Source organism: Pieris napi, chromosome 22, assembly GCF_905475465.1.
Source record: "Pieris napi chromosome 22, ilPieNapi1.2, whole genome shotgun sequence".
NCBI classification, from domain to species: Eukaryota; Metazoa; Arthropoda; class Insecta; order Lepidoptera; family Pieridae; genus Pieris; species Pieris napi.
The window spans coordinates 6,602,165-6,625,298 of record NC_062255.1 but is presented as its reverse complement, the minus strand read 5'-3'; the positions used below and the strand labels follow the sequence as shown (position 1 = coordinate 6,625,298).

The following is a 23,134-nucleotide window of genomic DNA, read 5'->3' as shown; positions in this document are numbered from 1 at the left end:
TTGCTGAAAAGAAAAATAAAATACAATTTTAAATGTGTCAAGCACTTACAGGCAAACATAGCATATAAGAAATAATAAAAAGAAATTAAGCAAAACAATAATATAATTTTAATAAACATTAAACGAAAATCGCTCTTAAAGTGTGAGGGGAGCAACTATGGATATCCAGATCCAGCTCGTTTAACAGAATGCTCAATCTGGACATCAGTGGCATTAACAGTAATTTTGGCCTAAACACGTTCTCCGGAAAGGACGGACAAATGGAATGAAATATTTTATATATACTTTCATAGTTCTATATTTTCAATTACAGGTGAAGCTGTCAGGTGTTGGTCCTGTTCAACAGACTTGGACCCCACCAATCCAGACTGTGGCGACCCCTTCCTGCCAGGGCACACCACCAACACCGGCTACTCCCGGCTAGAGAACTGCGACGCTAACGCTGGAGCCACCTACCCCTACCTCACACAGTCAAAGACTGCTTGCAAAAAACAGAAGAAAATTAGTAAGTATTCTTCCTTCAAAAACTTTACTACTGTATAGTCTTGCTATAATTCCTTTCCTTTGGAACTGCGATAATTACAACTGCCTTTGGTTTTTATATTTGTATGTAGATCTAGTCTACCGTAAAACGATGGGTCCCCGGCCCCGCAAAGTTGACCTTTAAGACCCCTCTACTTAGCGGAGCATAATTTGTTCCGTTGAGTTCAGTTACTTATAACATGATGTATCTAGTGCTATGATGGTTTACCTTTACTTTATTTTGGTCACCTTAGCTTTATTGCAACTCCACTCATATTTATTATTAAAATACATAGAAGAATCTACAAAAAGATTGAAGATGTCGTTGATTATAATCGCTAATAAATATTTGTCGTTACCCTCGCTTGTATCGAATGCGTAATATATACCTCTTTTATCAGACTGCCAAACAGCTTTTCAAATATTGCATCTACTAGTCATATGTCCTTATAAGAACGTGTTCAGACAAATGAAGGACGTACTTACCTATTTTAGTAATTCCATTGTTCTTTGTAATAGTTCTAATTATGTCATGCTGTTATTACGTTTTGAATAAGTCTTTTTTAAAACACTTCCTTGTATTTCAGGGTCATTGCTTAATTAATATTCTTGAAACTAATATGGTTTCCTCGCGTAAAAATAATAGCCATCTACGTACCTTATCGTACAGTAGCAACTCATCAATCAATGAACAATGGCTCTTGATGAGGACAAGACCGAACGCAGAATATATGTAAATAACTTTTAAAGAATGTATTCTCGTCCTAATTAAAACAAGTTAAATCTACCTACATCGCCTTGACAGATCCTTCTAAATAAATTATAATGTTTAAAGAACTTTATTTCTCATTACAAAAAAATATTTTTATTTACATGAGAAATTTAATATTAAGTATATACGAACGAGATACACGTCGCCATCAGCTAGCCCAATTTTAGTCTAATGGGCCCATTCTGATGTGTATAATTAAGAATTATAGTTTCCAAACTGTATGCATTAATTTAGGCACAAATTAGACTATCATCCAAAACTATAAAATTGTTTACGTTACAGAATAATTGCTTTAGTTCGATGAATAGTTGCGCGATTGTTCCGCCTACTCAAATCAACCTTGTTACGACCAAAGGATACACATTACTTGTGACTCACCGTTTTATTATCATCTAAGGTAGAAGAAACAACTATTGAGGGAAATATCAAATATTTTCTCAGTTACTTGATAATTATCCAAATAAATCAATGACGCAGACATTTTGGAAATATTTCTGATAACTGATCAAGCTATATTTATCTTAGATAGTACCTAAAAGGTGTGTTAATCAATCAGCACTTGGTAATTGACTTATATGGTAATTACTGGTCATTTCTTTTAGAAAATATGTCTACGATGACTCCTATCGTAAATCTACCAGATATTTAATAAATTACCAATTTCGAACATTTGCATAATTTCATATATCTTTACAGTAAACGGTCAATTGATTATTTCCCGTGGCTGCACCTGGAAACGACAGGAAGACTACTCCACCACCTGCCCAGTTTCCTCTAACGGTCCAAACGAAGTCACCCTCTTCTGTGAAACCTGCGACTATGATGGTTGCAACGGAGCTGGTGCTATTGGCAAAACCCTGGCGTTACTTCTTGTTCCATTGAGCCTCGTTCTTTTTAAATAATCATAAGTTAATATTATTTAATGCCCACCGTCTCAGCAAAGGATATACCAATAACACAAAAAAGTTTTACATCCATTTTATGCAATAGCAATTTTCTTTTTATGTACAAGACTACTCATGTATTTGTTTTCTTTATTACTATCTATATAAACGTTTTTGTTACTACTGTTTCCATTAGAATTTAATATTTACTAACATAGTATTAAATTGTTATCACATTTCTTTTGTAGGTTTAAAATTTAAGCACAGTAACAGCAAATATTTCTTGTAATTGGTAAAGGGTTAACTTTAGTTGTGCTAAAAATAGTGCCTACTTTAATATATTTTATCTAACTATAAGATCAATTTATGAATTAATGTGTATATTATGAAGATTTCTCCATAGTAATTCCTTTGTACAAAATAAGTCTTTTGCCGTTCTATAGACACTGGTGAATGAATCAAATTAATGACAGCGATTATCACAGCATGACCACTGGATTCTATATAATTTATATTAATTTTGCTCAAAATCAGTATACCCTTGTTCCACAAGTAAATCCCTTCTTTTACTATAGTATCTCAGTTCTTACATTCTATTTTTGAATTTAATATTTTAATTTTAATAATGAAACTTAAGTTTACATTTGAAATGGTGCATTGATGTTTAAAATTGTTCAACATATAAACTGTATAATAATCTCACTAAGGTATTGAAAGTTTTGTTTCACTCACTAAAATAGATTATGTGAAAGTACAAAGAGTGATGTTTGTCTCTAATATTGTTTTAATAAAAATCTCAAATACAAAAGACTTTTAATTGATGGTTTTAGTCCTCTATCAAGACCACTACTTTGCTTCAACATCATTTTTTTACATTATATTCCAATAATGTCCACTCAGGACTATCTAATAAATATGTCAGCGCTAAGAAGTTGCACTAAAGCTAATTGATTGTATTATTGATAGAATTACGCGGATATGAAGTTTTTCTCCCCTCTTCCCTCGTTATATCCATCACACATAACATAGTACCTATATCATTTTATTTCCATGTGTAGCATTAATTCAACCATTCCTAAACAGTTTCTTATTATAATTAAATAACAACACAAAATTTAAAAAAATATATATTTAAAACATCAAAATGGACGAAACTTGCAGTCTTATTTATAATTTCATTACTATGGCAATCTTATAGATATAAAATGTCTTAGATTTCTAAACTACAATAAGATCCAGTCATAAAACATAATTTCAAAATGTATATAAAAATGATAGTACTTATGTTGTACATAGAATTACTGTAATAATGAATACAAATTAATAAAAATATTCATTGTGATGCATTATTATTTATTTTGTAAGACACATGTTCACAATAAAAAATAACTACAGTCTATAAACATACATAACTTAGTAGAAGTAAGATTTACAAGAGTGTATTACTTTTAAGCAATCTTTAATGAAACAATTAATTGCAATTCACATAAGCATCAGCACCATCATCATATCTCTGATAGATGTGTTATAAAGATGTGTTATAATTTGAAATTCTTAATGGATAAATTTTAGATGCATGTTTAAAATCTATTACATTGTATAAAAAATACAAATAGTAAATATTATATATGTAAAAAGTACACCAGGGCTTTTAAAAGTTGCAGAATTGCAGCCATCTTTACTATTGCATGTACAATATTCAACAAATATGTTATATGTACCTGTTCTCATAAGACAGAATCGTTCATCACCCTGTATACCAACTTCTCCAAGGTAAGCACAGTCTCTAATATAACGCCACTCACCATTCACTAAAACAAAATAAACATTATATTTCACAGAATTCAATACAAAATCCTTTGGTCTTGTAAAAATATTACTTTTTTTTATATTTTAGTACTAGCTATAGCTTATAAAGAGTTACTTGATAGATGAATTTTAAAAGGGTCATACACAGCACACAATATGATTTGTGACATTCTACAGTTTGTTTTATACACATAAACTATCCTCTGTCTGATATTAAATTTTAGCTTTCTTCGGTACACAATTAAACCTTGTATTTCAAACCTAACATGAAAAAGTATTTACATACTTTTGCGTTATTATACAAAGTAATGTATTGGAATATTATCATACCTTTCTGTCTTATTTTACGACACATAGATGGCCTTAATCCTGGTAAATGTCGTAACCCTTTTTCTTGTTTGCAGTCTGTTATAGGCACGGTAGAATTATCAAATGGATCCGCACATTTTGGGTCATTACTAGATCTGCAGTTCCAACATTTGATGCAAAGTACTGAAAAATTTAAATATTTTGTTTTATTAATTTTCAAGAATGAACTGATAATAAGTCATAATACCTTTATTATAAGAGAACTTCAAACCTTACAGACACGTTTTGGTCAAATCAACCGACATAAATAACAAAATAATGCCGCTTGTGGGCGTGACCCTAACATAATTAAGCAATCTTACCTGTTGAAATAAAATTAAGAGTTATGAAAGTGCATAGCAAGACCTTCAAAGACATAACCATCTTTTCCAACAAAAATAAATTAATGTTTTAAAACACAAAAGTTTTTACTGAGAGAATAGTTTTATAAAATCATACTTGTAGTAGACTTGTACTCAAAGTTATTCGTTTAAAAATTAAAACTTGTTTTTTTTTTTTTTTTGGAGTTTATGGCCTGGTATCTAGACCTTTAGGCCAAGTTTAAAACTTGGATTATAATACAGATTACAGACTACACAAGACAGAAGCATCACAGATTACTTATACAGTAGCAAGTATCACGTTGAGTCTACTTGCTTGAAATTAGTCTGTGCATAAAAGTCGATAAGCTGAGCAACAATGACTTGAATTAGGCCTGTGTGATGTGTCGGTTGTTCATTTATCGGGTTGATCGTGACCGAGTAAAACGATTCGATCGATCACCGTTTGTGGAATGCAAAACAAAAGGCGGCGAACGGCTTAGCACATTAAATGACTACCGTACAACAATTTCGTAGTTTACAGGAATTAAGCTGAGTACTGATTTCTGGTATAAAAATTTTAGAAATGAAAAATGTTTTATTAAAATACATTCAATAAAGAAAATTATGCTCTTTTAAATTATGATTTAGAAATAAAACTTGTGATGCTTTGTTCGGTTTTAATGTACTGATCGTTAAACCTTTGTGTTGGAAGGGCAGTTACTGCAGACTGGTATGTCAATCGCTGTTTGCCTGTTGTCTTGGAAAAAATTCGACAGCAGCGCCCTAGAAGCAGGATCATCCTTCACCACGACAATGCTTCAGCGCACTCCGCAAAACAGACTGTTGAACATTTGACTATGGCAGGTGTCAAGATAATGAGTCATCCACCATACAGTCCTGACATGTCTTTCATTTATTTCCAAGAACTAAAGATAAAATTCGAGGTATTCGCTTTACGAGCCCTGTAGATGCGGTGAAAGCGTATGAAAATGCCACAGAAGAGACCCCTATGGAAGAAAGGGCCCACTGCTTTTCTCAGTGGTTCCATCAAATGCGACGATGTGTAGAGAGGAACAGAGATTACTTCGAAAAACAATAAAAGCATTGGCAACTTTCTACATTAAGCTGATTTTCATTTTCTAAACATTTTCAGTGTAACGTAGGTAATGGGTTATGTTATTATATATTATTGTTTAATATAGGTTATATTAGTGTAGGTATCTACGTGTTACGAACATTTTCTTCCTTGAATTGAGATACTAAACCGAGGACGGAGGAGCTATCATTTCATATTGTTCGCTTTGAGACGGCACGGTCGTGTCGGTCAAACATTATTGAGATATAGCGGCGATGAACGATTGCATCAATCACGCGATTGTGGGGACTCGGTCGTTCATGACAGACATAGGACTAACTTGAATTAGGGATGAGATTTTGTAGGCTCGATCCGATGTTGCGGATCAATTTAATTAAGAAAGCTTCGCGTAACTTATCATCCCTAAACGCAACAGAAACTTGATTAAGACAAGTAAACTAAGTTTAAAGGTAAAATTTACTTATAGTGAATGGGGGAGTATACTGTATTGAAAGAGTGCTGTTAGTTGCTAATCTTAAATCTTTAGGCTTTAAGTATAGTTTTATATCAAACAGTTACTGTATTTAAATTTTATTTACATTTGTAACACAAAAGAAAATTCCGCATGAAACTGTTATTGACAGCCGAGAATACATACATACCCTTTTATATTCTGTCCAAACTATGTTATGTAGATTCAATCCAATCAGTGATCCGACAACGATCCGGTCTTCGTCACCACTCACCAGTCGCTACTTACAAGTTACAAGTTACAACCCTGGTCCCTGGGCCTTAATTCAAAACATGAGTTTTGACTAATAAGTTCGTGTTCAATTCTACTAGAGCAGCCAAACAATTTCAAATTTTTAGACGTTTATTGAAATTAATTTATTTGTGATTGATTTCAGTTGACTAAAAACATTTTCTTACATCATTAAGAATAAGCGAAGAATACTGATGAATGATGTTAAAACACATAATATTAACTATCATGGTGTGCAGTTTACCTGCAGCAGGTAATTCAATGAGATTAAAGATTTCAAAACTTAACGTTAACTAAACGTAAACTTAAGTGTTTGTTTCACAGTATGAGATTAAAAACATTAAATACTTTTCAGTTTTATGCGTAAGATGTTATCAGTGTGCATCTTCGCAAAATCTTAAGGAAGATACTTGTGGAGCTTATAAAAAGTTTGATACAGATAGCCACATAGCTGTGGAGTGCAACAGTGATGAATCTCACATGCCTGGCTCATTTTGTATGAAACGAACTCACCAAGGCCCGAAAGGGTTCATTTGTAAGTATATTATAAAAAGCAGTTACGCCAAATGCCACACCCAAAACAACTACTACCAACCCACTAGTAATTAATACATTCGCTTTGCTTTCTAATTATATTGACTTTTAGATTAATTAGATTGCATATATAATTTATATTGTATTTTAAAATATTTAAAAAAAATGTTTTATACTATTGCTTATAAAAGTTAGATACGGTTGAATAAAAGTATTATGTCTGAAAGATAACCCATAGACTATTTAGATAGTCTAATATATATATTATAATGATGACTACCTGATGAGTAAATAATGAGGAGTGGTGCCTTTTTACATGTTCTATAACAGTAAGTGTTACAAGTGCTACCGGCTCATTGCCTTACTTAAAAAGCCAAGAAACTTCTATAGGTTAGAAGTTAACACAAATAGTATCAAAACATATATAAACATTTTAACAATTATTAGGTATATCATTTTAAAGTGTTATAACTTATGCCAACTTGCTAATTATGTTTTTACTTATCATTATAACAGGTGTTTTATAATAATATAATGATTTGGACATGTAGACCTGTTCTTTAAAAAACAAAATGTAATTATAACTTTAATAATTTCAGGGGATGGGAGATGGAGACAGGTGATACGTCGTTGTGCTTCCGTTGCTGAGACCGGAGTAACTGGTGTATGTAACTGGGGTGTATATGATAATGGAGTCTATTGGGAAGACTGCTATTGCTCATCTGATGAATGTAATGGTACAAGTGGTATTAAGTCGTCTTTGTTACCTGTGATTTCATTAATAATTTGCATATTGGTCTACTTTTCCTGATCAATACATTTTGTTTTAATGACATAAAGATCTACCAAGCTTTAATGTATTCATTAATGTGATATTGGAAGATTTTTCCCAGATTATAGATAATATTTCTTTTTGATTTATGAATCTCAAATAATAGACAACCTTTACAGGTTAAGATTTAAGATTAAGATTTTTACTAAATCCGTCCAATTGTTATAAGAGTTATTATTATGTATATGTACATTGTACATAATTAATAAGACCTATGTTTTTTCTAATATTTCTAGGAAAGTTTAAGAGTGGTACAAATTCCGTCCAATTACTGCCTTTATATATTACAATGTAATTTTTAGTTTAGGTTGCGCCCAAATTGTGTAGACTGATTTGTGTGCCTGTTGTCGAATAGGAATCTCATAGCTGACATACATTCAACTTATAATGTTTTGCTTATAATTAAACTTTAGACCTCTGCTCTGCAGACTGTTACCAACTAGGCTATGGAGTGTAACACAAACATAAGCAAATAATTATAATGATTTTAATTATTATTTAATATATGGAACACTGTATAAAACTCATTTACACTTGCATTGTTAACATTAACTGTTTAATATCAACCACCGTTTTTGTAATTTTTACAAATTGATTATATAATAAATGAAAACAAGTGTTTTATTTAAATAGCACTGGACATATCTGGATAGTGTTAGATTTGGAAAATGGAAGGAACACTTTATTATGTTACAATTTGATGAAACCTTACTGGATACAATAAAAAAAATTTTAACATTCAGAATTATATTTTTAGTAGTAACATTTCTACAACCAATTCATTCATATAACAATAAGTTATATTAGCAAATTTTTTGAAAAATAAAAAATAATTAAATTTTTGTTTTATGAAATCTTTATTAACTGTGCAATTATTTTCCTGGTACAAATGGTTGATTTTTTTAAATTAACGCATTCGCGTCGGTATGGCGGGCTGTAATTTATGGCATGACACTACCGCCTCTTATTTTTTTCTGGACTATCGGGAAATACAAGAATTTTTGTGGAACAAATCGTTTGACACTCGTAATTAATCCGACGAGTTCTATTAACGCCCACGCGAGCCGCCGGTACCAGCGCTATGACCATCATTTTTCTTTTTTTCATTGCGTAATAAGACCCCTGAAGAACTGCCATACTGGTACAAATGACCCAATATTGTGTCACTAACTCCCGATCTAATTGCACAGAAAGGGTTCGAATTAACGATCCTAGGGTTGGAGTCATAGCCACTGGATTAATACCGCTTATAATTTGATTTGGCAGAATTGACAGTAAATTTAAATATATAAGGTTTTCCTAGAATTTGATGTAATCTATACCTAATTATTAAGAATCGTTCTTACCTTTCCCAAAGCAATGTGTCCATTATTTTTGCTAATAATTTCATCCAATTTTGTCAGCATATGAGGTCCCATTTCCTTAAATAGTTTTTGTAGTAGCTTACGTCTAATCTCTGGATCTTCTTCATAGAATGAGTCCGCCGAAACTAAATAAAATTCTTTTAAATAATCTTAAAAGCTAGCTTGCTTTACGGGACTCTAAGTAAAATAAACATTTTAATCGGTTTGTAAGTAATAAAAACGGTTGAATTACAAAAGACAATAAACTTGGAAATACCACTTATTTGTACAAGTAATTATATAATATGTTGACCTTTGAGCTTGACTGAGGTACCTCTGAGGTGATGAAAAGGAAATTACGCAGCCTCAAGTTGTCTAATCCAATGATAACATGGATGGATAACTATACTGGGTTGTGCCAACATGTGTAAGTAATGTTGATTGATATACGAATGTATGTACGCCCATAACTTTGGAACGAGTGCACCAAACTGGATTAATCTGTTATTTTCGGTATTGTTAGGTCTGGAATTATCCCAAAATAAATGAACAAGGTTTAAAACCGAAAAATCTTTAATGTATTGACTTTAAATAGTTTATTTAATGAGAAAAACGCTATAACAACATCACACTAAGACTGAATTAACGCGGGTGAAACCGCAGTGCACAGCTAGTAAGTACTTGTCGTAGAGCAATATGTGTCGAAATTATAAAAATTTATAAAAATAAATTACATAACCTCGTAATTATATTAATTATAAGAAATAATTTAAGTATTTTTAAACAGATTTAAGTAATAGTATATTTTGACATAGATTGATTGTTTTTGTCAATACTTTAATTTGAACATGACAAAACATTAAATGGAAATGGCAAACCTGTACGTAATTCAGTGAAATATTCAACATTCCGATCAATCTCTAACTCTTCGTCGACATCTTGTCCAGCAAGACCATATTTCCGTCCAAGATATCGAGCGATTGCACTGCTCTTACTGTATATTTTACCACTTATTACCAATAGTGGTAATTGACCGAATGGCGTAGCTTGAACAGAAGATTACACTATATGAAGACCCGTACTTTACCAATGTTGAAGTTTTACTTTGCATAAAAAAAACAGTGCTTTCCAAAGCACGCTCTCAGGGAATCATTAAGACTAAGCGCGATACTCTCCTATGTCAAAATCCAATACGTTATTGACATACGAGAGTCGTACTTAGCGTTTTTTTTATTCATTAAGATGACACAATGTATACTTATGAACGTCAATAAAAAAACATATTAAAAGCTTCTAATTTTACATTTACAGCCAGTTCTCAAGGGCGAAGAACAAACGAAAAGAATTGGCAATTAATTCGTTATCGACTCGACGTCTCAAATCTAAGTCTTGCTCTGAGGCAGTTTACTATGGCGTAGTATTTACTAATTTATTTTAACTTCCTCCAATTCCAAGTAAAAAGTTATTTGAAGAAGAATTTAATAACACAACTAAACGTTTTAAGTTGACTGTTTGCCTAACACCACTTCTATAGTAGCCAGTCATGGTACTTTATAACAAATGTAAGGTTTTAAGAAAAGAGCGTACAAATATCCAAAGTAGGTACTGCAGCGTAGGTACTTCCGAAACTTCTACCCAATAGAATAGATATATATATGTATAAATATTATAATCTGTCAAAAGCGGAATCATCAAGTAAATAAAAGTAGCCTTAGTTTCGATGGACATACTATATAATATCGACGGATATAGTTCTTAAAAGATACGTAAATGTAAAGAGAAAACAATACTTGATTCTCTAGGTGTAGAGTTTGCATGCTTACAATTGTAAGTTCACTGTTTTAATACTATGTACATATTTAGGATTCATTTTACATACACGGTTGAAATTTCTCCCATTCTTCATCTGTATATCGGATATCGTCAAAATCCTCTCCGCCATACGCGAGCAATGTACTTTCATTAAAGTAATGTACAGATATTTTGGACATACTTTGAAGTAACTTTTCACTGACTATTAGGTATGCATATGAATTAATAGTACAAAATCGATATTAGATATAATAATCGATACAGATAGGCTATCTATTTATATATCATTTGGAAAGATTACAGTGATATTAATGCTAGGCTAATAAAACATTACTTTTTAATACGTTCTGGTGTAGGTAAATTGTTTCTATTTTTCTCGTTACTCCATTAATATTCTGTAATTTAATTAAAAATATATTCACCTAGACGGGCCCACTTGTTAAAAGATATCTGCTAATAAAAACGATCACCCACGCCATCGTGGAATACGAGGGAGTAGCTAAGCAACTAGCATAAATTTTTGACGAGGTGAGTACCTCAGAAGATTTTTAAACTTTGAGAAATGGTTGGCTATATTAGACAGTAACTTTCACGCAAAATTGATACCTATTTTAGATTAAAAGAATTTGTTAAAATTACCTATATATTTATGAATTCAGAAGAGTTCTTCATCTTAACACTGCATTCTGTAATCTACGAAATTAAAGTAGATTATTTCACCTAGGCCTGAACAAAGTGAAAGCTTAAAAGTTTGTAAGCATCACCTGCGAGCTACGAATGCTCTACGAACTTTTATCGTCTACATATACGTTAAAACATATTGCTACTATTTATAATACGTACGAGATTCAGTTCTCGATCAATACTTAATAAATAGAAAGCGAACTTGTGAAATTACACCATATTAAAAGATTATGTATTAAATTTCTACGTCTAGCATTATTGTCCTTTAAAAATAAAATCTATGATTCGTATCGTCTACAAACCATTGAGCTTTTTCCAATGATACGAGTGTCGGGTAACCTCGGGAAACTTCGTAATCCGGGTTTGGATGCGCAAGGTATAACCATCCCATTCATTCTCATGGCTCTGGATGGCGATGGACAGAGAGAGGAGATATTCCTTTATTTCTATTTATGGCGCTCAACGACTCCTGGCCGAGGTCTTCCTGTAGGCTACAGCTCGCCTCACTGTAGCCTGAATGATCGAAGGTGGAACGCATTTGTCGCTATGTTAAAAACCGGTTTTATTTGATACTTAATTACTTGACACCGCACTAATTATGACAGAGTGAACATGTGTAGTGATAATTTTTGTTTTAAAATAGTGATTTGTTAATCTGGATTTTTTACAAACGCAAACACGAAAGTGGTAATTTGTTGGAGGTGAGTATAATAAGATTAATCTACGGATCAGTTTCGTTTATTTCAATGAGAAAAATAATAAAGAAATTTTCACGTACTAGTATATTTAATTAATATTATTTAGCAAAAAAGGTGCATTTTAAAATCGATTTGGGGATTAAATTTTTCAAAGAAATTTTTAGCCTTGAAATATATGATTTCTTTCAGTGAGTCATCTTAATGTTTCTTCATTAATTACTCGATGAGTCAAAGGTATACGGTTAATGTGCAGCAAGGACAAGTAAAGATTATTAATATTAATTGGTTTTAAATTGTCTTTCTACTATGTGTGTTGTACTATGGGTATGTTGATAAATGTCCAATGGTTGTGTCCCATGGTTTCACATACGTTGGTCACAAATTTACATAATATTTACACAAGTCCGATTAGTGGACACGCGTATATAATAAATGAAAACGCTTGTACAAGAAAATATAAATTTCGAATTGGATAATTTAATTTACAACTAATGTGTCTAATCAGTTTATGAGAGACAATTGTTTCTGGGTTTCGAGTAAGTGAATTTATTAATAAACAGTATCAATTGAATGACTGACAGTAGATCACTTGAAATTTAATTAAATACACGTTTTCTATGGCTTCTGAATTTTGTTCCATCAGATTTCTTTATTATATGACTAATAACGGTATATTAATATATAATTTACTGTATTAAACGACATCTTCGAACACAAAACCTATGTACCTAATACGTAGGTTTAGAAACTCTTTTAGAAACTCTGGCGCACCTGTTTTAAAAAATGCTCCCATCGGATGGGTATGGTAAAACAATAAGAAACTTGTCGTTCCCAGACATCCCGTAAGCCTCCATTCGGGGCATAACTTTGTGCTAGAAATTATTATTTATCTACCCGGGCATCGAAGCCCTGCTACGCCATGTAAAGAGTATGCCACGGCAATGCAATAAAGTCATAAACAGTCAAAAATTAAGAGAACATGATCTTTAATCAGTTTTAATAGACGGCCAAGTTCAAATCAATCTTTAACAGTGACGATCAATAACGTATACTTAAATAACGTACGTATACGATTCCCAATTGTTTATAGCTCATTAAAAATATTAACCTGTTTTTGGTAATTGGACTTTTAATTGAATTTTAGCAATACGTTTGGGACATAACATTTACATTTATAAGTACTATTTTTTATATTCAAATAAATTCAATTTCAGTACAATTCTTTGATCCGAGAATTGCGTAGCTTCATGAATTAAATTTTATGTTTTTATTTTTTCCTAAGTTCTTTTTTTTCTCAAGTCTGATTATGGAGTGTAAAAAACATAAAACTACGTCTTCAAATTTATATATTATTCATAGCTCATTAAACTATATTTAGTATAGGTGTTAATTCTAAATCGAATATTTTTTTTAGCAATAAGTTAAGGACTCTTTACATTCAAAAGTATTATAAGTATATATAATATATATGTATATATATACAGTTGGTATATCATTAAAACATAAAGTGCCTATATATACACAAATGTCTCTGCTATCTGTATTAATGAACCACTGTAGGTGATAGTTTTCTAAATAGCTTTAATAGTTCAAAAGAAGCTCATTAAAATTGCGCTACGTTTATTTAGCCTCAGATCCGACAACCGTCAAGTGTTCAGCTACCTGGGCCTAATACGCGACCGGTGTTGGTCTCGATTTACTATCACAAGCATTACACAACAAAACAAATATATACGACTCTTAATATTAGTAAAAATCAATAAATTTATTCACCTATACAAGGGATAAATCCAATAATCGACCTATTTTTACTCACCCTCATGATAGAATTAAAATCAACGCGGTTGCTTGAACATTGTTTTATAAAGAGCAAGGGGGTAACTCAGCCGACTACCGAATAAGACGCATGAGTGAACATTTAAGACCGCTGTAAAATTACATAGCGCCTTAATGTCATGAAAATCCCTGGGTAAAAGCAAAGTGATAAAAACTTCAACGGGTATAAAAATTTTCATATTTCAGATTCTTGGTCGATTTTTATAGAGAGCCTTTGAAGAACGAGTCAATCGTATTTTTGTATCGAAGCGTCTGTACGAGTATAAATCTAATGAGTGAAGTGTCTAATGAGTGCTCTAATGGGTAATGAATGAATTGCGCTTTTCGTTTAATTATTATTGGTCAACAGCATCTGACAGTATCAGATGCAGAGTTTGTTTGTCTATTTTTAAATTACCAATGAAAGCTATTTTTAATAGAACACCCCATTAAGATCAGATGAAGAGACACTCGTTTACCCCCGTAAAGTTAACCGTATGTTGAGTGATATCACCGCCCATGGACACTCTCAATGCCAGAAGGCTCGCGAGTGCGTTGGCGGCCTAAGAATTGGTACGCTTTTTTCTTGAAGGTCCCTAAGTCGAAGCAGAATCGCTAACGCTTCTTCTTGGGGTTAAATTAAACTAGTTTTAGTCGACCCCAGTCCGAGACTCCAGTAGCAAGTAGCTTCGACTTCAGACACAAATTTGTCCCGGTACGGATCGACAATGATAATTACTAATCAGCCGGAGGCCATCTAGATACCTCTGGAGCTGGCCGTTAATAATAGTTTCCATTACTTTGGGGAACAAGGAGGTTATAGCAATACGCGGTGGTTGGACCGATCAGAGTGATCGCCTTTCTTAGGAATCGGATGTATTGAAGCGGTCTTCTAGCACTTCGGGACAGTGCCGAGCGATTACAGGTACCGGAAAAGGCAACTTAGGACAGTTAGAGGGATGCGATGGCCTCGCTCGACTTATGAATGTTCAAAGAACGACGTCACGTTGGCAGAATACGATTTCCGACATCGAAGTATCACCCCGGGAAATGGTCGGAAAAATAAACAAATGAAAAAACTTAGTATTTCCAATATTCTTAACCAACATAGTAATAATAATAATTAAAAATGGATACATAGAAATTAACCTTGTTCCAAACTTTTTAGAATATATTAAAAAGCCCAGGGGGTTTAGTCCAGATGCCTTAATAGTAGTATATGTAGGAAGTCGAAAACTTAATTTGTATGAAAATTACAGTTCGTGTCGACAAATTGGTCGAAGGCATCTCGACTAAACCCCCTGGTCCCTGTGGCAGCATTTCCTCGCTGTTTTGCGATACTTATTCGTTGAGCGAGGAAAGCACCAGCACTGGGCTCACCGGTATTATCTAGGCTCCAACTACAATCTTAAGTTTGCGCCTGTGCCAAAAAAAAAAAAAACCTTACTTGTGTCGTCAGTATACAAACACGTTGTTAGAGTAATATTTAATTTAAAAAAAAACACGAAGAAAGATAAAGCCATGTAACTGCGCTCCTATTTGTGTTTAATTAAAAATCGGGCATCATTTATTGAAATTGAGCTCGAGAGTAAATTGAGTCTGCGTTTACTAACTTTCAAAGAAGTCTTGTAATTATTTTTTCATTTATATCGTATTGTAACAGACTTTTAACTGTGACTTAATATATGACAAACAGAAATGCATTGAATTCTTAAAATTAATTATAATTGTCTCCTGATTTGTGGCTATTTTTATGTAAAGAAAATTCAAAATACAATTAATAACAAACTCATATCAAATACACATTTCATATTCGTACCACTGCAGTCTATTCAAGTTGGGAACTACAAAGTTCAAAATTACTATTTGCGTTTCGCTCCCTCGTTAATATGCATCATATGCAATTGCATTCGTGAAATATAATTAACTGGCCGTTTGTAAATGAGCGTATATAAAGGTCGGCTACGTATCACTTACCACGCAATGTTGATAATCAAAACTCAATTTGTTATACACCTTCTTGCCTCATACCTTGCGATGGTCGCAATTCACGAATATATATATATATCCCTTTATATATATATATTTATAATTTACTCCGAGTTAACAGAATTAAACAGTCTAAAAATCCATAGAACAAGTAGCGCCGATGCTCTGGGGATATTCCAATAGTGAAAGCGTTGCCGATTCCCATGCAATTGATTTAGTACTCTCAATATTCGAACTCTGATAGTAAGATGGATTTGTACCAAATCTCAACATTGAATTGACGCACAAACCGTCGCTCATTTAAGATAACGCGGCATGTTGCACTCAGATTTTATATTATTGTTATGTTTTTTGTTTACTTATCTACTATATAAAAATAAGTCGGGTTTTCCTTCCTGACGCTATAACTCCAGAACTCACGAACCGATTTCCACGATTTTGCATTCGTTGAAAAGGTCTCGGGCTCCATGAGGTTTATAGCAAAGAAAATTCAGGAAAAATTTCAACAGAAAAGCGGGATCACCAAACGAAATTTTACATAAAACGAAGCCATCTGGTGGCGAAACGGAGTTCGCCGAGTTTGCTAGTAAATTAATAAATATAGGTAAACCTATGTCTACAAACCCGAAACTATTATTGTTTAGGAATCAGTGCCCATACAAAAATCTTCGGATATCGGACTAACGTCCCCATCGCTAAAAACACAAGCTCTACCACCAAGTCAACACTTTTAGAAGCTGGTGCTAGGAATCTCTGAGAAGATCTGAATCCGTGTCAAGAATATCGTACGACTCCTGTAAGTAAAAACGAATAGGATTTGTCATACAGGTGTCACAGGTCTCGACACTGAATCTTTACTTCAGTGTCTATCTTTTCAGAGATTACAAAGTTAAAATCATATAAGTCGATGCATTATGAATAATTCAATACCTATTATTATGTAAATCCACTTTTACATGGTTCGCATGCTATATTTGCTTTTATTTTTCCTTCAGCCATTTTATTTTCATTTCAATCTTTTAAAAGTGTTTGAGTAACAGCTATTGTTGAGTATAACGGTAACAACGTCATGTAAACATTTATTTGTTTTACCTTTCTATTTCTTGAAATAAATTAATAACGATGTTTCTAATCAAGAGCGTGTTGGTCTAGTTGCTTCAGCGTGCGATTCTCATCCCTGAGGTAGTAGGTTCGATCCCCGGCTGTGCACCAATGAACTTTATTTCTATGTGCATTTGACTCTCGCTCGTACAGTGAAGGAAACTTGATTTGTATTAGACCCAAAAAAGTCGACGACGTGTGTCAGGTACAGGAAGCTAATCACCTACTTGCCTATTAGATTAACAAATGATAATGAAACAGATAAATAAATCTGAGGCCCAGACCTAAAAAGGTTGAAGCGCTACTTTTTCTTTTAATCGGGATTAGGCTCAATTACATTCTAACAGAACAGTGTTGTCATAGTGGCTTTAGTGTGTGACACTCATCCCGGGTCGTAAGTTCGATCCCAGTGCAGCAATGGACTTTCTGTCTATGTGCGTATTAATACTCGCTCGTACGGTGTAGGAAAGCTTTGGAGGAAACCAGCATGTCTCAAATTAACATGTGTCACAGGCTGATATATCTTAATACATGTCAATATTATGTAACTAAGCACATGTCCCCTCCAAAAATTCGTAGATACATACATGAGTTCAAATCTCGAAAACTATTGAACTGATTTTAATTTAAGAAATGTATAAATTTAATAAAGAAAAGCTGTGTAAAAAGGCTTACTATAAAGTTAACGATTATCTAGTTGATAAAAGGGTCTGGGACTAGTGCTAGACAGGCTTCTTCTAATTAATTTGCGATATTTGTTTTAAAATAAGTGTTGTTTGATGATTTGCTATTTTAAAAGAGTACCGAGAGTTTTTTACGCCGGCTTTTCCTCTCGGCCTACACCCTCTGTCCTCTTTGCCTACAAATTCAATTCAATGGAACGAGGAATAAGTGATATCCTAAGTATATTATGTTCCATAATAAACATATTTTTTTTAATGAAACTTAGACGACTGATATCTAGTACTACATTACTTGAAAGTGTTGTAAAATCTGTGGACCAACACACACACATATTACACAAATCTAGTCCGTGGCCACGTTTAGACCTTAGTAGAATATATTATGAATATATTGCACGACCACCAACCCCCACAGAAATAGAAATACATCCCTATATCAAAATAGAAACTACAATAAGACTTACGTTGCAACGTTAAACGTTAGAACGTTAATGTCGGACAACAGACTACAAGAATTGGTTGAAGCTATAACACCTATAAAATGGGATGTCATAGGTCTTTGTGAAGTTAGAAGAATAGGAGAAGAGATAAGAGAATACGAGAAATACATTTTTTATTCTTATGGAAAACAAAAAGGGATATATGGAATGGGATTTCTAGTGAAGTAATATTTAAAAGATAAAATAATTAACTTCCAAGGAATATCAGATAGAATCGCCGTACTCAATATTAAATTAACAGAATCAAAACGACCATGGTCCATTATTCAAGTACATACACCCACAGAACAAGATGAAAAATTAACGAAAGACATTTTGTAAAGACATGACAGAATTAATGCAAAAGAAGAACATAATTATCATGTTAGACTTTAACGCTAAGATCATAGAATGGTGGTCAAATTAAAAGATGGGAGGACGATCTACCAAAAGGATGGAGAAGGTCTACCAAGGATAGAGAGACGTAGAAACAATTGGGGGAGGCCTATGTCGATAGACAACCTGACCAAAGTGGTTGCTAATAAATTATTATTGTCGCTACGTAAATTAGATTTAAGACACTAGGTATTGTTAAATAAGAGTAGCATGTAAATTTAAAGGTCAGTGAATAAAGGGCTTTTATTATTATTATTATAGAATATATTATGATATTATTACGAACAGGTCAAAATTATAACATCCTTTTTTAAGTGGGTTAAAAAATAACCTTATAAATTCCCTCACAAGAATGAAGGGTTTTTCTGCTCGTTATAAGAGCGACTGAGGCGTTTATTAAGTTCATCACTTTAATGGAGTGTTCTTATACATCAGACACCTCCGTTAATTTTAATAAAATTTCAACCTGTTTTTTAAAATTGGATATAAGTGCCTTTACTGTGGGTTTTTTAAACATAGTAAACTGACTTAACAAAATGCCTGTTGTTTGCAGGAATATTGCGATATTTTTCTAAGTCAATACCTCATTATGAGTCCAAAAATATATACGAATACTACTCGATATACGCTAGTGAATTCTTTTCTGAATTACGTCCTCGAAGCGCTAAGTTTTTGTGTATTATATCCTGTATAATAATAATTTATTTCAAATTATTATTGTACATTATACAGTACAATGTTTGTTTTTCACCGGAAAAAACTTATATTTAAATTACGCTAGTTATATAAACAAAAATAGTCAAGTTTATCTGACGCTGAACTAGGTGTGAACCTGTATCTCAGCATACAGCGCCTAACCCCTTAAATATAACATACAAAAAAAAATCTAGCATCAAGTACATAGCTCATTGAAAAAACTAATATCTTATAATGTACAATCTTTTTAACAAGTAGTTATATTATGGTGTGGAGTGTTCAAGTGTTCTCCCTATGAGTAAGTTGAGAGGGTGCTTGTGCGTGTGTGGGAGAGTGTGTTCAATACACAAACAATACACTTTGATTTTCAGAAACATTTGACTACAGTGTATTTTAACAATTAAGTGTTTTCAAAATCCTCCTTTTCAAAGTCGGATAATATCATATTTGTGACAGCTGCTGCGCAATATCAGACACATTGTACCGAGCGACAAATTGCGTTTATTACATTAATTTTACGAGAGAGAGAGTCTATATACAAATTAAAAATCCTTGTAGTTGGCACATATAGTATTAAGACGTTTATTGATTTTTTAATTGTAACACACCAAGGCATATAATTGCGTCTGCGTATACAATACCTACAATAAAATAATAATAAAAACACTTTATTTACATCACAACAAAACAGAAGAAAAATAATATTAAACAAAGTATATAAATGGGCGGTCGTAAGTTTCTAAAAGCAGATTCCTCCAGTCAACTTATCTAATAGATATATAAAATTCTCGTGTCACAATGTTCCTTCTCATACTCCTCCGAAACGGCTTGACAGATTCCTATGAAATGTTTTATGCATATTCAGCATGAGAATCAGCTACTACCTATTTTTCATCCCCCTAAATGTTAAGGGTGATACCCACCCCTAAAATTTGATATAATACAGCATACAACGTACGTACAACCCCTAATTTTCACCCCTCTACGATCAATATTTTTTATTATTGTCGATAGTTATATTTACTGAACTAAAAAAATGATTCCTAGAAATAATATACATTGCAAAACAAACGTTTGCCGGGTCAGCTAGTATTAATTATATTTCGCCGAGTATTCCTAGTTCAAGTATTTTACCACTTTGTAAAAATAACTACAAAAAGTTGCCAAAATACCTAAGCCAGGGCGGAGTTAGTTCAGGAAAATACAAATGATTTGTTTGAATTTTAATTATATTAAAATGAGGGATCACTTTTCAAAATAATTACGTTATGCTATCCTTTGTTATTTAGGGCGTCCGGTAAATTAACAGTATTGTTGAAATATTAAATACAAAATATCTAAAATGAATAACAATGAAAATAATTTGTTTTTCTATCGGTCTAACAGAGCGAATTTAATAACAATATTTTTTTTTTTAACAAATTCACAAATGTGGTAATTTGGAACAATATGTGGAGAAAGGATTGTGCTGATCTTCCCCTGAACTAAAGGGAGGAGGATATCACTGGCAGGTCGGTATAACTGCGCAATTCACGATTAGACCAGTGCAGATAGCCTTTAAAAATAATAAAAAGTGAAAAAAATTACAGTAGGATGAAACCCATTAGAAAAGCAGGGCAATATGATCAAAATGAAAGGAAAAATATATTACGGTCGATCTGAGGTCGGGAAGGGGCAGGGGGGGAGGTTTAAGGGTAAAAAACGGTTTATCTCGATTTCCGGAAAAACCAAAAGTCCTATCGAAGAAAACTAAATGGCAAAGTTGTAGGTCATAAAAAGATCTACAACTTTTGTATTCACACATTTTTCACATAACCTCAAAATTTATGTGAATAATTCAAAAAACCAACTTTTTGGTTTTTTATTTCTATCTTTTACAAAAATTTATTTTTTTAAACGAAATTTGGTGAAAACTTACCTTATTATGTCCCAAATATACTGTAATTTATTTGATTAAAAATATTTATTTTTTCACCTTATTTTGAATTAATATCGAAAAAACACCCTAATTTTCAATCGAAAATTCTGACGTCAAAATTTCAGCTTTTTTCTAAAAGTTGGTGTGCTTTCAGTTCGTTGAAATCTCTACTTTCCTATGGTAAAAATATATATATATATTACCATAGTAAATCTTCTCAGAAAATGCAAAAAATCGTATGCAGTAACGCCCAGACCCGTCATCCCCTTCCCTACTTCTCTATGTAGGGAAAGCTGAAATTTTGACGTCAGAATTTTCGATTGAAAATTAGGGTGTTTTTTCGATATTAATTCAAAATAAGGTGAAAAAAGAAATATTTTTAATCAAATAAATTATTACAGTATATTTGGGACATAATAAGGTAAGTTTTCACCAAATTTCGTTTAAAAAAATAAATTTTTGTAAAAGATAGAAATAAAAAACCAAAAAGTTGGTTTTTTGAATTTTTCACATAAATTTTGAGGTTATGTGAAAAATGTATGAATACAAAAGTTGTAGATCTTTTTATGACCTACAACTTTGCCATTTAGTTTTCTTCGATAGGACTTTTGGTTTTGCCGGAAATCGAGATAAACCGTTTTTTACCCTTAAACCTCCCCCCTCTGCCCCTTCCCGACCTCAGATCGACCGTAATTTATTTTTCCTTTCATTTTGATCATATTCCCCTGCTTTTCTAATGGGTTTTATCCTACTGTAATTTTTTTTGGTTTAAAAAATTATCGGCACTGGTCTAGATATATTTTTGTAGCCGAAGATTTTTCGTGTCACAACCAATATAAGAAATAAAAGTATCTACGTACGTGACGTGATTGAACGTATAATACTTATACTGTCTTTTATTTACATGTAACAATGCATTTAATTCGTAAGTATTATAAAAGAAAAAGTGTGTGTGTGTTAGAAGTTTTACTTCTTTGGCATAACAAGATAAAAATCTTTTCAAAAGTTTTATTCTACGTTTGTAGAAAATACGACACTAACAATAGAAAAAACTAAAACGTGACGGTGGGCGCGCGCATCGTAAAAATTTACGCTCATAATTTTTCCCTAACGCGCGAAAAGAAGTATAACTTCAAAAATTTTATGAGACCTCCTGTTTTGCTGTATCTTGATAAATAAAAACGGTTTTGAATACGATTTTTATAATGTGAGTAAAATTAGTACAACGGTCGCCAAGAACAGAATTCTCATCAAAAGACTCAACCCCGCATTCATTTTCATTAAACTCAGCTTTACGTGCTATCGTCCAAGTTTTTATCTTAATAACGGACTTTAAACTCCGATGTAAAATGTTGTATACTTCAGATGATTGTTTATTGAATTGACAGATATAAATCAGTAAATTTTAAATTTATCTACCGTACCTAAGAAATTTTACTGCAAATTCTACCCTAGATAAAAATATCTTTTGTTCATCTACTACGGTAGACTTGGCCTAATAATTTAAATAAACAGTGGCGCTACAACCTTTTTAGGTCTAGGCCTCAGATTTCTGTATTCGTTTCATGATCATTTGTCAATCTAATAGGCAAGGGAACAGCCTCCTGTACCTGACACACGTCGTTTTTTTGGGTCTAAGGCAAGCCGGTTTCCTCACG

At 32.6% G+C, this 23,134-nt stretch overlaps 3 protein-coding genes across 3 annotated transcripts in view; 2 read left to right on the top strand and 1 right to left on the bottom strand.

Annotated features, from left to right (window-relative positions):
- Positions 1–3,535: 3,535 nt before the first annotated feature.
- LOC125060760 lies at positions 3,536–4,824 on the bottom strand. Its single transcript, XM_047665805.1, has 3 exons — positions 4,659–4,824; positions 4,318–4,479; positions 3,536–3,989 (listed from the first exon to the last, which is right to left on the bottom strand). The coding sequence occupies exons 1-3, from the start codon at positions 4,717–4,719 to the stop codon at positions 3,769–3,771; spliced, it is 444 nt and encodes a 147-aa protein (XP_047521761.1). The 5' UTR covers positions 4,720–4,824; the 3' UTR covers positions 3,536–3,768.
- Positions 4,825–6,526: 1,702 nt separating this feature from the next.
- LOC125060759 lies at positions 6,527–8,478 on the top strand. The gene is made up of 3 exons (XM_047665804.1): positions 6,527–6,749; positions 6,852–7,031; positions 7,630–8,478. The coding sequence occupies exons 1-3, from the start codon at positions 6,695–6,697 to the stop codon at positions 7,839–7,841; spliced, it is 447 nt and encodes a 148-aa protein (XP_047521760.1). The 5' UTR covers positions 6,527–6,694; the 3' UTR covers positions 7,842–8,478.
- A 3,730-nt stretch (positions 8,479–12,208) lies between these two features.
- The window catches only part of LOC125060852 (probable G-protein coupled receptor CG31760), a 51,303-nt gene continuing 40,377 nt past the window's right edge, over positions 12,209–23,134 (top strand). Inside the window, exon 1 of the mRNA XM_047665959.1 lies at positions 12,209–12,402. The gene's annotated coding sequence lies outside the window, so the exon portion shown is untranslated. The remainder of the gene's footprint in view (positions 12,403–23,134) is intronic.

What these genes read in the sequence shown, in the direction of transcription:
- LOC125060760 (XM_047665805.1), bottom strand. Translation starts at nt 4,719, where the DNA reads ATGGTTATGTCTTTGAAGGTCTTGCTATGCACTTTCATAACTCTTAAT. An exon ending in TCTTAATTTTATTTCAACAG is followed by an intron (nt 4,480 to 4,658) that starts GTAAGATTGCTT and finishes TAAATTTTTCAG; the next exon opens with TACTTTGCATCAAATGTTGG. An exon ending in TCGTAAAATAAGACAGAAAG is followed by an intron (nt 3,990 to 4,317) that starts GTATGATAATAT and finishes ATTTTGTTTTAG; the next exon opens with TGAATGGTGAGTGGCGTTAT.
- LOC125060759 (XM_047665804.1), top strand. Translation starts at nt 6,695, where the DNA reads ATGATGTTAAAACACATAATATTAACTATCATGGTGTGCAGTTTACCT. An exon ending in GTGCAGTTTACCTGCAGCAG is followed by an intron (nt 6,750 to 6,851) that starts GTAATTCAATGA and finishes AATACTTTTCAG; the next exon opens with TTTTATGCGTAAGATGTTAT. An exon ending in AGGCCCGAAAGGGTTCATTT is followed by an intron (nt 7,032 to 7,629) that starts GTAAGTATATTA and finishes TAATAATTTCAG; the next exon opens with GGGATGGGAGATGGAGACAG.